Source organism: Chiloscyllium punctatum, chromosome 33, assembly GCF_047496795.1.
Source record: "Chiloscyllium punctatum isolate Juve2018m chromosome 33, sChiPun1.3, whole genome shotgun sequence".
In the NCBI taxonomy this organism is placed as follows: Eukaryota; Metazoa; Chordata; class Chondrichthyes; order Orectolobiformes; family Hemiscylliidae; genus Chiloscyllium; species Chiloscyllium punctatum.
Window position 1 is genome coordinate 11,229,734 of NC_092771.1, and position 16,832 is coordinate 11,246,565.

A 16,832-nucleotide genomic window follows, 5' to 3' on the forward strand; every position below is an offset into this window, starting at 1 on the left:
TAGAGTTAAATACCTTTATTTGAGCACAAATGTTTTAAAAGGGCATTTGCATGGAATTATTCTTTTTTAAAAACAATGAAAAGCTAACATCATTCGTTCCATTGGAAAGCTTATTCAAGTGAATGACCATCCCACTTACATTTATGAAATCAAAAAAATTACATCAGCTCATTTTGATGATTCAAAAATAAAACTCAAAATTATGTCCTGTAAACCAAAAGCTCTGAAGCTAAGACTGAAACCCTAAACTGACATTCTGGTCATTCTGTCTAGTTTTGCCCTAAGCTCAAGCTCCCATAATTTGTTGGTAGTCCAGCACTTGTTACATGCCAAACTAAACTGAAGGGAAAAGGAAAGATTTTCAATAATTCAATTTTGCAGTTACAGTCTCGTGTTTTAACACTTCAGTGGCAATTATGCCAATAGCACAAAAATGATTCCACTCAAGCTCGGGGACCTAAAAGACCAATTACCAATGAGTGAGGCCTGAGAAAAAAAACTAATTGAGAGTGTACTTGTTAAGACGACATGGAAGATGTCAGCAGCAACAGTGCTGGAGAGCATCAAATGGGAAAATAAATCCTAGCCTCAACCAACAATCACATACTCTTGGTTTTCTACGGGCATGGTTTATCCAGTCATCTTGGAGAAGGGCAAGAAAGAGGACAGAGGCAGTTCAATCAAGGCGATATTTTAACAATTCCATAAGAAATCTCACCTATGCAAGAATGACATATGCTTGGTTTTAAAAACGGCAGAGTGACAAGAAAAAGGGCAAAATTACTGAAGTAAGGTTTCTGTACAATCCATTTTTTGGCAAGTAAAACCCAAAAATAATTTTACCATCGGAATCCCAGTGTGGAAGCTGTTATAAACAGTTTTTTAAAAAAATACAACAGAAAGCCTGCTTCACAACAGTAAGCAGAAACAAGAAAAAAAACAAACAATCCAGTAGTAGCAGTCTCAGTTTCAAGAGACAAAAAGATTACAAAAAAAATTTGAGATCCCAATGACTAAAAAAGGTTAAACCATTTAATTTGTTTACTCCAAATGAATTAAGAAAAATTAGTTAACAGCGTCCTCAGCCTGAAATATTATCTGTGTCTCACTCCACTGGTGTTGCTCAACTTCAAATAGTTTTAACACATTTCTGCCCTTATTCCAGATTTCAAGCATCCACAATATTTGCCACTGTGTTAACAATCCACATGATTAAGAGTGATTAAATCTGATCAACTCACTCCTCAGGAAACCTACACAGTCAACACTGGCTCCTCTCTTACCTCCCCCAAATACTTTGGATATAATTGAAAAAGATGGAGGTGGGTTGAGATGGTTCTTACAAAACAGCAATTAAATGCTCCAAAGCAGACATGAAAGTAACTGTTTTGGTAAAGGAATACTACTACCACCTAAAATAGCTTTATATAGCCATTTTTTTTAAGAAAACACAATGCAAATGTAAGAAAAATCAAAGAGCAGGAGAATACTGGAAACAGATCAACCAGCACCCATGAAATAGATGTTAATCATGGAATTGAATATTTCACTTAATAGGAAGATACATCAGGTCTGTGGACACTTGGTCAGAAACAAAATTTGAAGTGAACAACATTTGATAAAAAAGGTATCTAATGAATGGGATGGAAGATGGAGCAAAAAACTGCAACCATGAATGTCGTCTATTCTGCCTAAAGCACTACGTGTCTCTTCGTAAATGCTGATGATATGCTGAAAGTTTCCAAAAGATTCTACATTTAAATACCCAATTTAAACATTTAAGAATTTATGATTAAGAAAATTGACTAGTTGAGTTCAAGCTGTAAGCTCAAAACTTTTACCCATGAATTTGCAGTATTGTCATGATGCTGCCAGACTTCTATGATGCACCTTCTTCCAAATGCGATTTCACTTAAAAAGCAGCAAGAACCAGCCCATCATACAAAAAACAAAATCAACTAGACAGATGCAGTGCCACAGAACAGATGACCAGCGCTGGCATACACAATGTCATAGTGTTGAACAATACTTCAGGTGCTAGTAAAATCCATTGTGCTTATTACTGAAGAAACTTATTAAAATATGAAACTTCAAAAAGCTTGATGTTTTACTCTCTTCTGTAAACGTACCTCCCCAATGAACCAACACACTGACCAATAATTCTTCAAACAAAATACAAACTGTTGAGCAGCTGGTTTTCTACAGTTGAAAATGCAGTGATACCAAACAGTTTGTTTGAAACCCTTTGATTAAAGCCTAATATATCCTTCCCCCTTAATAGGTAGACACAAAATACACATTTTGTCCAATGAAAGTGCATCTTTATAAAGAACGTACAAAGAGGATAACTTTTGAAAACAGTAATCTTCAGTAATTAGTTTCCTTGGAAGGTGCTTTGTGCAGCAGCTGATGCAGCACTAGCTGCAGCACTGCGCACTGTGGTATTGGAGAAGACCCCATGGGAAAATTCTTCTTGTGCTCTCTGAAAACTGGCTCCTGTGCTGCGGAATATTGAATGTACCTACAAAAAAAAAAGGAGAAAAAACCTTAAGAAAAAAGACTTTATTTCAATTTGTCCAATCTTATCTCTGCATTTCTTGAAATTTATTGCAGCTTCTCATGTGAGAAAACATAAGGTTGCTTAGATACACATGGTAAAAACAGACAGTTAAAAAATGTTTGCAAGCCAGTGAGCAAGAGGTTGGTCAAGAAATGGGTTTTACGGAGGGAAAAAATGGCAGAGAGGATAGGTGGGTGAGAAAAAAAAAAGTTGGAAAATTACTAGTCAGTGAAGGCAAAACTTAGGACTAGACAATAACAGGGGAACATGGGAACAAGTGATCCCATTAGCTCTTCATTTCTGTTCTTCAATTCAGTGACAAGAGTGTGCCATCCTAATTTCCACATCCCTTAACTAAACAACTACCAATTTCAGAATTAAAACTGATTTAGCAAACATTCACTGTTTCTTGCAGGAGGGAGTTTCACACTTTTCCCACACTGTAGAAATCTTGTCCAATATTTGTCCTGAATAGCTTGGCTATTTTAACAGGACATTTTCTTGTCATGGACTCCTCTACCAGTGGGATAACCTTTTATTTGGCCTATAAATTCCTTTCAGAATTCTAAAAATCTTAATCAGATCAGATCTTAACCATCTGTATTCCCTGTAACACAAGCCTCAGTTTGATCATTGGCACCTTGTTAGCATTTAGGCAAATTTGCATTACATGGTGACCAAGACCAATGTTTCTTGTATACACTGTTATGATTTTCACCTTTATACTAACTACAGCACCAGGTTATAGTCAAACAGGTTAGAGTTAAGTGATTAAAGACTTAACAGCATTAAAGACTTAACAGCAATCTAGGTTTGTTCAATACATCGCAGCAGTTAGGACAGTTTACAGTAAAAGATAAGTGTCATATGATCCTGTCCCACTAGCTACCTGAAAAAGTAGTGCTCTGAAAGCTTGTACTTTCAAAAAAACCTGTTGGACTATATCCTGGTGTTATGATTTTTAAACTTAGTCTACCCTAGTCTAATACTGTCACCTCCACATCATGGTTAGTATAGTACACATGGTTTGACTATGGTATTACTGAGAAAAAACAGCACATCCCTGCCACCTTCGCTCCCTTCTGTCCAGATATAAAGGCTGACAATTCAGTCGTCTTTTGATTAAATTCTGACCACGACATTTTAACTTGTGTACATAGACTCAAGTCATTTGAACCTTCAAAAAGACAAAGGAAAATGTAAGATAGACAGGATCATAGAATACCTGCAGTGCAGAAAGAAGCCATTAAGTCCATCGAATCTGAACTGGCTGTCTGATCAGTTTTCCACGGAGACCCTCCCTTTCCCAGTGAACCCCATTTGATGTATCTAACATCTGCACCCCTGGACAATTTAGCATGACTAATCCACTAACCTGCACATTTTTGGACTGTGGGAGGAAACTGGAGCACCCAGAGGAAACCCAAAGAGACAGAGGAAGAACATGGAAACTCCATACGACAGAGACTCACCCAAGGATGGAAACCTGGGTGCTGCCCAATGGGCAAAATCATACAAGTACTTAAACACTGGGATTAAGTGTTAAAAAGACAAAAAAAAAATGTGAGGACTACAGATGCTGGAGATCAAAGTCTAAATTAGAGTGGTGCTGGAAAAGCACAGGTCAGGCAACATCAGAGGAGCAGCAAAATCGACGTTTTGGGCAAAAGCCCTTCATCAGGAATGCCCCTCATGCCCGATGAAGAGTTTTGTCCGAAACGTCGATTTTGCTGCTTCTCGGATGCTGCCTGACCTGCTGTGCTTTTCCAGCACCACTCTAATCTAAACTTAAATGTTAAAAGGTTGAGGCTTAAGTGGATCAGCAGCCAATGTAGGTCAGCAAGAGCTGCTCGAGTGAGATCACCATACAAGTGGTAGGGTTTTGGATGAACTGAAATTTATATAGAGGGTGAAAGATTGACAGCCAGCACAGCAGTGGAACGTTCAAATCTGGAGACAGACAAGGGCTTGTCCAAAGGTTTCAGTAGATGATGAACAGAGCTCAGGAGTGCGAGGCAAGCAACGCAACAAGGATGAATTAGACATTCTTACCCTTTGTACCAGCAACAAAGACAAAACTGCACACACGGTGAAGAATACTGCTACTACCATCATGACCACTGCCACAGCAAGATTTGTTTTTGTCCAACTAAGTGCTGCAATCCAACCACTGAAAAGAAATATTTATGGTTAAGCTGGTTACTTTTAGCTGGTGGTAAATTAGCATTATTTTACAGAAACCAAGAATCACTTTTGGCAATAGGCAAACCATTCTGAAAGGCTAGACAACAAACTGCAAAATCATGCCACTTTTATAAAAACAAAATAAGCCAGTAAGAGGGAAGTACTGGGGGAAACTATTGAAATCATATATAATTTATGAAAAGCAGGTCAAGCTGCTAGTGTCTTTTGCTAACTGCATAGGTTACAGAGGACAATTGATTTATGGTTACTGGGTATTCGGAATTTGAGTCTGACAAAGATAGCTCTCCACATATTCAGGGCACCAGCAATCTAATCACCACTTTTCCCATGGGCTGTCTCTCTCTGCCATGCATTTTCTACAGTCCCAGCAGCACAATGGAACTCATGCTCTGGATCTCATTTTTATGTTGTACACACAGGTATGGAGTTAATCTCAGAACAGTCTGCACTACCATTAAGTGAATATTGCTCTGTGAATTTGCAAACTAGTTTATGGCATTGTAGATAAAACACAGGCAGAACACAATCAATTTAAAAATAGATTAGTATGAACTGCGTTGTATATCACTAGAATATTGAGCGTGCTAACTCAGCCAGTGGGCCCTTAAAGGCACAAGACTACCCTGACCTGAACACAGATCATCCCCATGTACCTTGGCGTTGAATACCTTAGTGGCATTAGCCCTACTTTTATCAGATAGTTAAGAGCCTTTGCTTTTGGAATGACCAGGGATTGCTAGTTAATTTCCCAGTGTTGGTCCTTCAAAAGAAATCTGTTCTCACCTTGCAATTTAAAAAATACCCTGGGTGAGAAGCATTTCAGTTTAGCAGATTTATAAATCTGGGGAATACCATCTTTAACATTTTTGGCTTCACTGTGGTACTAATCAGATTCTATTAAATGCAGATTACACTTCCTCGTCGAATGATAGAAGTTTTTGAACTCAACATGGGAATCTTTGCACTATAAACACATTTCACATTAGATTCAAACGTGGAACTCCGTCCAATTGCATCTGCGCGCCCTTTGGGGGCAGCAGTCTTGCTTACTTTATATAAACTTAAGTCTTTAAAATTGATAATCACATTTAAACAGCCTATAAGATAGCTTCTTTTGGCCAACTATTGGAAGGAAGTTAAAGTGCTCTCTGTTCTGGAATTTGAAGTCGTTGATAATATGAATCACAATGCAACAAATCACAGACTAATTTCTGAGTTTAGAAATACCAGAAATACCTCAAAGTAGTGTTTAAACTGCATCCGCAAGTGATTGGGTCACCACTTCATAGATTAAACTCCACCCAGAGACACAGTCATCTGAGGCAGGAATTGAACCTGAGTCCCTGGTACTGTGAGGCAGCAGTGCTAGTCACTGAGCCACCATGCCACCTATGAAGTTGTCTCTTTCAGCCTCGCACCTTCTAGATCTGCAATCACTGCCAAGTGATAATTGAATAATCCCACAAATGCAGCAGCAAAGAACGCTTCCAGCCATTTCTTGATCTCATGTGGAGAGAATAGAATTGGCTGAAGACTAGCAGTGATGCCGCGCACCTTTACTGGAATTCGAGATTAATCACTCACTCAGAACTTCTGGCTGAAGACAGTTGAAAATACTTCAGATTGATCTTTTGCATTCATACATTGGGTTCCCTACTATGGAGATGGTGATATTCATGAAGCCATCTCCTCCAATGAATTCTTTGGTTGTCGACCATCATTTACAACTGGATGTGTCAGTACTGCATGGCAAACTGAAGTTGATTTTGGCACTCAGCGCTATCACCTGCGGCTAAACTGTTTGGCACACAAGTAGCCCTGTTCTGTAGCTTCACCAGGTTGGCACCTCACTTTTTGGTATGCTGCTTCACGCATTCCCACATGATTCTTGATTGAACCAAAATTAACTCCATGAACAAGTTCAAATGAACTTGTTTGGATTAGAGCTGACTGTTACTTCAGTAACACAAAAAAAAAAATCAATCTGGTCCTGTTGAAGTTTCTGCAGTTTGCAGTGCAAAGTTAAGATCGGGTAAGGGAGAATAATGCAAAACCATAAAGATACACCCAGCACAGTCTACTCCTCAATTCAAAATTAGTTAGATTGAATTACTAGATAACAAATTCCTTTTGCACTGTTTGGAGTGTGACCATTTTATTTCCTCAAAGCAAATTTAAAGAGCACAGTAATTCAATTTGGTTCTTGGTATAAAAAGAGATTGGGTGAGCTATCAGGAGGAGACTGCTTTTGAATCATTCATATTAAATATGATTCATATTAAATCAATTTAACCAGATAATGTAAGGAAAGATTTGCATTGCCAGGAGTACATGCAATTCAGCTGTAGGAACAATTATCTTCTGCCTATACAGGAGTGTGCATTTTGGGGGTTGCAACGAATCTGACCAAATAGCAGTACAGCAACCATGAAAAATGTTACAAGTGGACAGTCACAAAAGGGATCAAAGAAACTTGTTTAAGGATGTCAGAGCCTAGATGACCCTAAAGAAAAAGGAACACTGATTAAGAAAGCAGTGAGGTTTAAAAACACAACAAGCATCGAGTGGGAAAGAAATGGTCAGTTAAGAAATACGTGCCTCTCCAGTGGCTAGAATAGTCAGCAGGGCATGTCATATCAACTGTCTATACACGCTACTGGAATCTGTTGAAGGAAGTGTATAGAGAATATGCAGAAAGCCACAGATAGCTCACAGAAGACAAAAACTCACACCAAAGAATATTTCTTTCACTCAGCACTGAATGGACACTTACCTGACCCCCCAATTGGGAATGCCGACTGCCTGAATGACATAAAGAACAATTTGACAGAAGAACACAAAGAAGAAGAAAAAGAAGTTGAATGAGCTGTCGGACCTGAAAAAACAAGTTTAAAAAGTTAGTCTTTTTGAAAAGTTAGTCTTGTGACAATTAATCAGTCTCAGTTTATTCGAACATCAGTATCTTGCCATTGATTTTCTTGTTACACACAAGACAACCAGGCCCAAAATCAACTTCCAACTCCTCTGATGCAGTTGGCTGAAATAAGTCACCCATGGCAGATGTTAATAATCTGCTGTAGCACTGTTATAATTTTTTGAAATATCAATTCACTGGACATGGGAACCACTGGCTGGACCAACATGTCATGCTGTTATGGACTAGGCCAGAGCCCCTCAAAATATTTTAGGTAGCTTAGACCCTGACTTTTTCTTAGTTTAACAGCAAATGTAAAGTGCCCGTTCCAGTTGCATTGAGACTGGTCAAACTACTCGATGTTCAGCAAAACAAAATTTAAACCACTAGTTAAATACAAAGAGGAATTTAGATTATGTTAACTCTATTGGAAAACTTAACAGAATAATAGTTTCATTAACTATCACATGCAATTCTTCCTCCAAGAGGGGAAAAAAATAAAATTCAGAGAACAGCAGGCAGGAGACATTCACTGAAGCTTCCAACTCTTGAGACCTCAATAGCTTCTAATACTACTGAAAAAACAAAATCAACAGTCTAATGAGAGCTGGCCACATCAACACTTCAGACTGTTTTTTAAAAAACAAACCTAAGGCCTTCCAAAGTGGTCTTAACTAGCTAGCTCTATAACTCCTGTTCAATCTCTCTAGAGAAACCAGGACAAAACAACCTCTAAAAGCTACTGGCATTGTCACAGCGCCCAACCTCACTGGCCCCCAACAAGCTGCCATCTTGAACCATTACATTGTATTTTGTGTTATTGAGAGGGTGCTCCAGAATTTGAACTCAGCAATGTAATAGCAATACAGTTCCAAGTCAGGATGAAGCGGTGGCTTGGAGGAGCAACTTGCAGGTGTTGCGTTCCCATGCATCTAAAAGCCCTTGTTCTGCTAAGTGGGTTGTAGGTTTGGAAGGCATTGTTGAAAGAGCCATTATTACTTCCATAAATATTAACATTGCAGTTTAATTCAAGTTTTGTCAGTTATCCATATTTCAGCTGGCTTTCCACTCAAGTTGCACTTCAAATTTATTTCTCAATCAAGACCAAAAAGTCTTTTGTCCATTTTTATTCTAGGCTTTTCACAATTTTAAACTTGTAATTAGTGCATTTCTGAAAACAGTCAAGTAAATGTTGAAAGTAATAGCATAGAATTAATCCAAAAATGATTATAAAAAAGGACAATATCAGAATAGAAGCTATAACAATCAAGACTGAAAGGATTGGGCTTTTCTCAGTGTGACCATTATAAGTCCTTAACAATTATGAAGGAATTTGATAAATCAATCCAATGCAGAGCAGAGATCGCTTATGAAAAAAACCCAAAAACTAGAAGGCAAAGTTACAATCTGGGTACTAATACATACAATCATCCAGAAATTAAGTAGAACACGAAGTTTGCTACCACATGGAGTAGAGTCAGTCATAGAGATGTACATTACGGAAACCGACCCTTAAGTCCAACTCATCCATGCCGACCAGATATCCCAACCTAATCCAGTCCCATTTGCCAGCACATGGCCCATATCCCTCTAAACCCTTCCTATTCATGTACCCATCCATTTGCCTTTTTTGATGTTGCAATTGTATCAGCCTCCACCACTTCTTCTGGCAGCTCATTCCATATATGCACTGTCCTCTGCATGAAAAAAGTTGCCCCTTAGGTCCCTTTTATATCTTTCTCCACCCGCCCTAAACTTAGGCCCTCTAGATCTGGACTCCCCCATCTCAGGGAAAAGACTTGTCTATTTAACCTATCCATGACCCTCATGATTTTGTAAACCTCTATAAGGTCACCCCTCAGCCTCTGATGCTCCAGGGAAAACAGCCCCAACCTGTTCAGCCTCTCCCTATAGCTCAAATCCTCCAACCCTGGCACATCCTTGTAAATCTTTTCTGAACCCTTACAAGTTTCACAACATCTTTCCGAGAGGAAGGAGACCAGAATTGCACGCAAAAATGGTCTAACCGATGTCCTGTACAGTGTAACATGGTCTCCCAACTCCTGTACTCAATACTCTGACCAATAAAGGAAAGCATACCAAACGCTTTCATTATCGTATCTACATGCAACTCTACTTTCAAGGAGCTATGAACCTGTACTCCAAGGTTTTTGCTCAGCAACACTCCCTAGGACCTTAACATTAAGTCCAGCTAAGATTTGCTTTCTCAAAATGCAGCACCTCAAATTTATTTAAATTAAACTCCATCTGCAACTCCTCAGCCCACTGGCCCATCTGATCAAGATCCCCATTGTAACCCAAGGTAACCTTCTTCGTTGCCCACTACACCTCCAATTTTGGTGTCATCTGCAAACTTACTAACTATACCTCTTATGCTCGCATCCAAATCATTTGTGTAACCGACAAAGTTGTGGACCCAGCACTGATCCTTGTAGTTCAGACAAATCAAATAGATATTTAAGAGGAAGCTTCAAACAACAAGGAGAAAAAGAATAGAAGGACATACTGTTACAGTTGGATGAAATAGGGTGGGAGGATACGCAAACATTGGCATTGATCAGCTGGACTAAACGGCCTTTTTGTTCTGTGCCTTATACATAAAATTTATAAATTAGGATGTTATTTACTCAGTTCAATTTCTAGCTTCTGCTTCAAAAAAAATCATGCTGACCAGTGTAGATTTAGACTTCAAACCATTAATATTTTCTTGAAAGCAGGTTGCACCAAGTCTGCACCAGTCCGCTTACTCCATTGCTCATTTGAACCTTTCCCCCTCCAACACATGTCCACACCACAGACTGCAATGGTTCAAGGCAGCAGCTCGCTACTACCTTCAGGCAATTAGGCTTGCACAATAATAAACGCTGGCATAGCTTGCAGCTCTCACAGTGTCAATAAAGTTAATAAAAACGTGAAAAACTGCTCCAATTTAACTTTTTCTCAGACTTTTCCTCTTTTGGATACAGCTAGCAAAAGGATGCCTAGCTTAAGCAAGAGTTGGGCCAAGGCCCAATAATACTGTAGTATTTCAGGTTATGACTATTCACGGATACCAAATGCTTTTGTACTTAATTGTATAAGTTTTAAAAATGCTGTATACACTCACATTCTTAAAGTTCTTTATTCCTATGGAGCACATTTAAAATGGAAACTACCTACATAAACTTGCCACATTGTCATTATATCCTTCACCTGTGGAGGAGCTACAGCACTGTAGACATAGCAAGATAGAATGCAAAACAACCAATTTATACAGACAAAAACTGGAAGCTGCTGAAAAAGCTCTGCATGTCTGGTGGCATTTGTGAGGAGAAATCAGAGTTAACATTTTGGTTGCAGTAACCCTCCCTCAGAATTTTTTTTGTTAACTCAGATTTCTCTTCGCAAACACCACCAGACTTGCTGAACTTTTCCTGCAACTTCTGTTTTTGTTTCTGATTTACAGCATCTGCAGTTTTTTCGGTTTCAATTTCCAGATAATGTCCATAATAGTGCAGTCCATACTTGTTTAAGTCCTCATTTCATATTTTGGCTCAATCATCTTTTACACACATTTGTGCACAGATCCAGTTGGTCTCCCATCCTCAAAGTTGGTTTCACCCAGGACTACATTGTGTGCAGTGGAGAAACAATGTCACAGGAAGTCAAAAGCCCTGCCTTACATGGCAAATTGCAGATGTGTTATTTTGCATGCTACAACATGGTTACATGAACACAGCCATTCAACAAAAAAAATTAAAGATTATGAAGCAGACCCGGTCTTATTGAGATGAACCATAAAGTGAAAAGAAAACCAGCTCAAATCCAGAGGACATTTTACCTGAAAGCCTTGTATATTGGCCGATACCAACACAGGAAGGCACAAGGGGTGAAGAGCAAAAACCATAAGATTGCTAAGCCAAAGTCAACTCCAAATTTTGCGTCAACAATAAATTCAGCCAGGCAAGCAAGGAGGTTTAAGAACAGTGTGACTGCATGGACTGTTGGAAGAAAACAAACCAGATTTCAATAAGTTGTGAGCATACTTAACTCTACATAATCACTCAAACCACAACTTTGGAATCTCAAATTTTAAAAACACCTCCAATTGAATTTCTGCAAACTTCACCAAACAGCACATAATTTCACCAGTTTATGATGTTGCTGAGCTGAGACTAGCATGACTAGCTCAATGCTCATCAACAATGCAACACCACAGCCTCTTTTGTTGTTATCTTTGAAAGGGTTTACAAGGATGCTGTTGAGGTTGGAGCGGTTGAGCTATAGGGAGAGGTTGGATAGGCTGGGATTATTTTCCCTGGAGTACTGGAGACTGCAGGGGGTCCTCGGAGGTTTATAAAATCAAGAAGGGCATGAATAGGGTGAATATCCAAGGTCTTTTCCCTAGGGTAGGGGAGTCCAAAACTAGAGGACATAGGTTTAAGGTGAGAGGTGAAAAGATTTAAAGGGACTTAACGGGCAACCTTTTCACAGAGGGTGGTATTTGTATGGAATGAGCTTCCAGGTGGTGTAGTGGAGGCTGGTACACTTACCACATTTAAAACGCACCTGAATTGGTTTATGTCCTCATGTACCCAATGCTGACAAACGGGACTAGATTAATTTTAGAATATTGGATTAGCATGGACAAGTTGAATGAAGGCTTGTTTTCGTGCTGTACATTTATGACCCTGCATAATTGACTCACTTGTCATTTGCCATCTGAGATAAGGTAAGGTCTTCTAATCAGGTTGAAGTTCAATTTATTAACTTACACCAATAATACCTAATGTTTTCACTAAAATGCACAACTGCAAAGATTTGTACAAAAATACTTCAGTAGGGGTTGAAACAAAAGGCAGGAATCATTGGCTGCAACTTACACATCCACAAGTAGTACAGCATTTTTACTGTCCTCTGAAAGCCTGATGGGATCTCTGCTGCAAAGTCCTGGTAGAAGCATGGTTTGATGGGGCAGAACGAAGGAAAAGGAGGCCAGTTATTTCTTTTTGCTGCATGGAGGAATGAAGAAATTTTGCTTTCAAACAAAGCTTAAAAGAAGCAACGTATTTTAAAGACCTGAAATCCTGAATGTCCGATACCTTTAGCTGATACGACATTTGGACCAAATTCAGTTTGATTTGACATTATTTAACTTCACACAACAATTCTTCCTTAAGAGTTCCAATGTAGTACTAATAGTCTGGCAACTATGAAACTACTTTTGAGAATGTGCTTAACTTTAATTCTACATTTGGTGGTGGTCTAATTATTGAGACTAGACCAAAGTAGACTTTCAACACAAGAGGTAACTAGAAAACCACTTCTGGAAAATTATCACAGTTGAAGTTGTTTTGTTCTTGTCATGATATTTAAAAAGGGAGGGTGTTTGGAGAGAGATAGGGGTCTCTTTGCTCAGACTCATTCTCTCCCCACCATACATGCATGCATCATCTTTATGCACATAACCCTATAACCAAGATCAAACAACCCTACCATCCCACCTACATAATCTCTCACCCTCCACTCCCAGCCTGACCTCCTCCCACACAACCCTCCCTCACAACCTATGTATATCTCATTCCCAACAGAAAAGCCACCTCCACACATACTCTCTCCAGTCTCCTGAACTATCCCACACAACCACCTACCATCCCAGGCCACATGTCCTACTGCATAGCTAACCCACATAAACCCACCACCCTCAGACACAACCACCAACCCCAACTCTCTCTCTCTCCCCTCTCTTTTTTTTCTCCTCCTCCTCCACCCCTCCCTCCACCCCACCCCACCCCACCACCACACAATATCCTTACAAGTGTAACTTTCATTCTTCAGTTCTTGCTCTTTGCGGTCTAGTTCAGCAGCTTTTCTTTCTAGTTCTTCTTGCTGTCGAAGCAGTGCCAGCTGTGCAGCTGTAGCACTGACCTGAATAGGATATAAAGTAAGTGTAAATAATGGCAAAAACAACCCCTTAACACTATGATAAAAAGGTGGGTCAGTTCACAGACCAACTGGAGCACAATGATCACTTAACTAGCAGTTTGCATAATCTTTAGACAGCACTAATACTTGTTCATTTTTTGTTCCTGCTTTGCCATCTTAAAGCACTTTTTGTAAGCAAAGCTTGATCAAAATGCAAAAAAAAAATTGGAGAACTAGAAGGGTGTTGTGGTTCTGTTTGCAGAGTTGGGCATTTGTGTCGCAGACGTTTCGTCCCCTGTCCAGGTGACATTCTAGCGCTTGGGAGCCTCCTGTGAAGCACTTCTGTGATGTTCCCTCCGGCATTTATAGCGATTTGTATCGGCCGCTTCCAGTTGTCAGTTCCAGCTGTCCGCTGCAGTGGCCGGTATATTGGGTCCAGGTTGATGTGCTTATTGATTTGAATCTTTGGATGAGTGCCATGCCTCTAGGAATTCCCTGGCTGTTCTGTTTGGCTTGTCCTATAATAGTAGTGTTGTCCCAGTTGAACTCATGTTGCTTGCTTGTCATCGGAGTGTGTGGCTACTAAGGATAGCTGGTAGTGTCGTTTCGTGGCTAGTTGGTGTTCATGGATGTGGATTGTTAGCTGTCTTCCTGTTTGTCCTATGTAGCGTTTTGTGCAGTCCTTGCATGGGATTTTGTACACTACGTTGGTTTTGCTCATGCTGGGTATCGGGTCCTTTGTCCTGATGAGTTGTCAGAGATTGGCTGTTGGTTTGTGTGCTGTTATGAGTCCTAGTGGTCGCAGTAGTCTGGCCGTCAGTTCAGAAAGGTTTTTGATGTGTGGTAGTGTGGCTAGTCCTTTGGGTTGTGGCATGTCCTCATTCCGTTGGTCTTTCCCTTAGGCATCCGTTGATGAAATTGCGGGGATATCCGTTTTTGGCGAGGTGTAGAGGTGTTCTTCTTCCTCTTTTTGCAGTTCTGGTGTATTGCAGTGTGTTGTGGCCTTTTTGAATAGTGTCTTGATGCAACTTCTTTTGTGTGTGTTTAGGTGGTTGCTTTCATAGTTTAGGACTTGGTCTGTGTGTGTGGCTTTCCTGTAAACCTTTGTGGAGAATTCTCCATTCTGTGTTCTCTGTACCATCATGCCTAGGAATGGGAGTCGGTTGTCCTTTTCTTCCTCCTCTAGTGAATCTGATTCCTCAGTGTGGCGCTAATGATCCGGTGTGTTCTCTATTTCTGTGTTTTTAATGATTACAAAGGTATCATCTACATATCTGACCGAGGGTTTGGGTTGAACTTGCGGTAAGACTGTTTGTTCGAACCTTTGCATTACCGCTTCTGCTGAGTCCAGAAATGGGTGAGCCCACGGGTATGCTGTTGATTTGTTCATATTTGGTTGTTGAATGTGAAGTGTGTTGACAGCCAGACTACTGTGACCACTAGGACTCATAACAGCACACAAACCAACAGCCACTCTCAGACAACAACTCACCAGGACAAAAGGACCCGATACCCAGCATGAGCAAAACCAACGTAGTGTACAAAATCCCATGCAAGGACTGCACAAAACGCTACATAGGACAAACAGGAAGATAGCCAACAATCCATATCCATGAACACCAACTAGCCACGAAACAACACTACCAGCTATCCTTAGTAGCCACACACTCCGATGACAAGCAAGCAACATGAGTTCAACTGGGACAACACTACTATTATAGGACAAGCCAAACAGAACAGCCAGGGAATTCCTAGAGGCATGGCACTCATCCAAAGATTCAAATCAATAAGCACATCAATCTGGACCCAATATACCGGCCACTGCAGCGGACAGCTGGAACTGACAACCGGAAGCGGCCGATACAAATCGCTATAAATGCCGGAGGAAACATCACAGAAGCACTTCACAGGAGGCTCCCAAGCACTGAGGATGTCACCTATACAGGGGACGAAACGTCTGCAACACAAAAGACTAGCTCAGTGAACAGAACTACAACAACGAGCACCTGGGCTACAAATCTTCTCCCAAACTTTGAACTAGAAGGTGGAGATGGCACTTTGCAGTTAGATGCAAAGATCCTAACCTAACTGATGCAATGGAAGGTTCTCTTTCAGCTGACTGCAAGTGCCCCATGTGAAATGAGCAAATGGCAACTCATCCCAGTCTTGACCACAGACGATGGCATAGAGGCAAAATTATTGAAGTAGTAACACCAACAGCCAGCTACGGCTTTGGAAATGGTGTTTAAATTCCATATGGCAGCTGGCAGAACTCAAGTTCAGTTAAAAAGAAAAAAACCTGGAACTGAAAGACAGCTTCATAATCCCTATTACAGAAAAACAAATCATCCCGTTTCTTTTAGGAAAGGAAATCTGCCATCATTAACTGGTCTGGTCTATGTGCAAGTCCCAATTCACAACAGTGCGGTTACTCTTTATTAACCTCTGAAATGGCTGAGCAAACCTCAGTTCAAGGACAACCAGGGATGGGATCCAATGGAATAGAAAAGGTTAAAACACAACAAAAATAGGCAATGACAGTATGTAAAAAAAACATTTTAGTGCACTTGGAAGCACTCAGGTTAGAATGGGGCTGCGCTATTAAGCTCAGCTAAGAGGTGCTTTTCATGGCATCCCATAATGTGAAAACTAAAGTGGAAACACTGCAGTCTTTACTGCATAAGTTATAGTCAAAACAGATGAATGATTCCATCAACATGTTAAATGTTGTGCAATGGTTATTATTGAACTACAATATACAAAGAACATTTATCCTGCTATAAGCTAATGAAAGTGATATTGACAACAGACATGACAACAATTTTCAACTCAAAATGGAGGCAACTATGTACGAGGTGGCAGGTTTGGCAGAACCAATGGGAAACACAAGGGGCTGTAACTGTGGTTTCCCACTTATTCAGCTGCATGCGGCTATTAAAAACTGAGGCTATTAAAACTGAATTTAAAAACAACACTGGATTTTACTAATAGGATTTGAACTTGGGATTTGTGTTGATACCCATCATGATACAAAGATATTACTTTGCTCAAGCAAGATCCACTTAAGTGTACATTTCAAATAAGTGATTAGAGATCTACCATTGTGGGAACAAAACCTTAATAAACTTAAATGTTACGAATTGGACGAATAAAAATCTTTTTCAGGAAACAGCTAGTTTGCCTACCTGATCCTATCTTTCTTCTCACCTTGTCTTTACATTCGAAAGG

General features: G+C 39.9%; 1 protein-coding gene across 1 annotated transcript in view; it reads right to left on the reverse strand.

Moving 5' to 3' along the window:
• Window positions 1-16,832, reverse strand: part of LOC140458427 (secretory carrier-associated membrane protein 2-like) — a 43,767-nt gene continuing 26,935 nt past the window's right edge. Inside the window, exons 4-9 of the mRNA XM_072552966.1 lie at window positions 13,496-13,607; window positions 12,563-12,691; window positions 11,521-11,680; window positions 7,539-7,640; window positions 4,613-4,730; window positions 1-2,521 (exon numbers count right to left, since the gene is read on the reverse strand). Of these exons, the coding sequence (XP_072409067.1) occupies window positions 2,375-2,521; window positions 4,613-4,730; window positions 7,539-7,640; window positions 11,521-11,680; window positions 12,563-12,691; window positions 13,496-13,607 (768 nt within the window). The 3' untranslated portion in view covers window positions 1-2,374. The remainder of the gene's footprint in view (window positions 2,522-4,612; window positions 4,731-7,538; window positions 7,641-11,520; window positions 11,681-12,562; window positions 12,692-13,495; window positions 13,608-16,832) is intronic.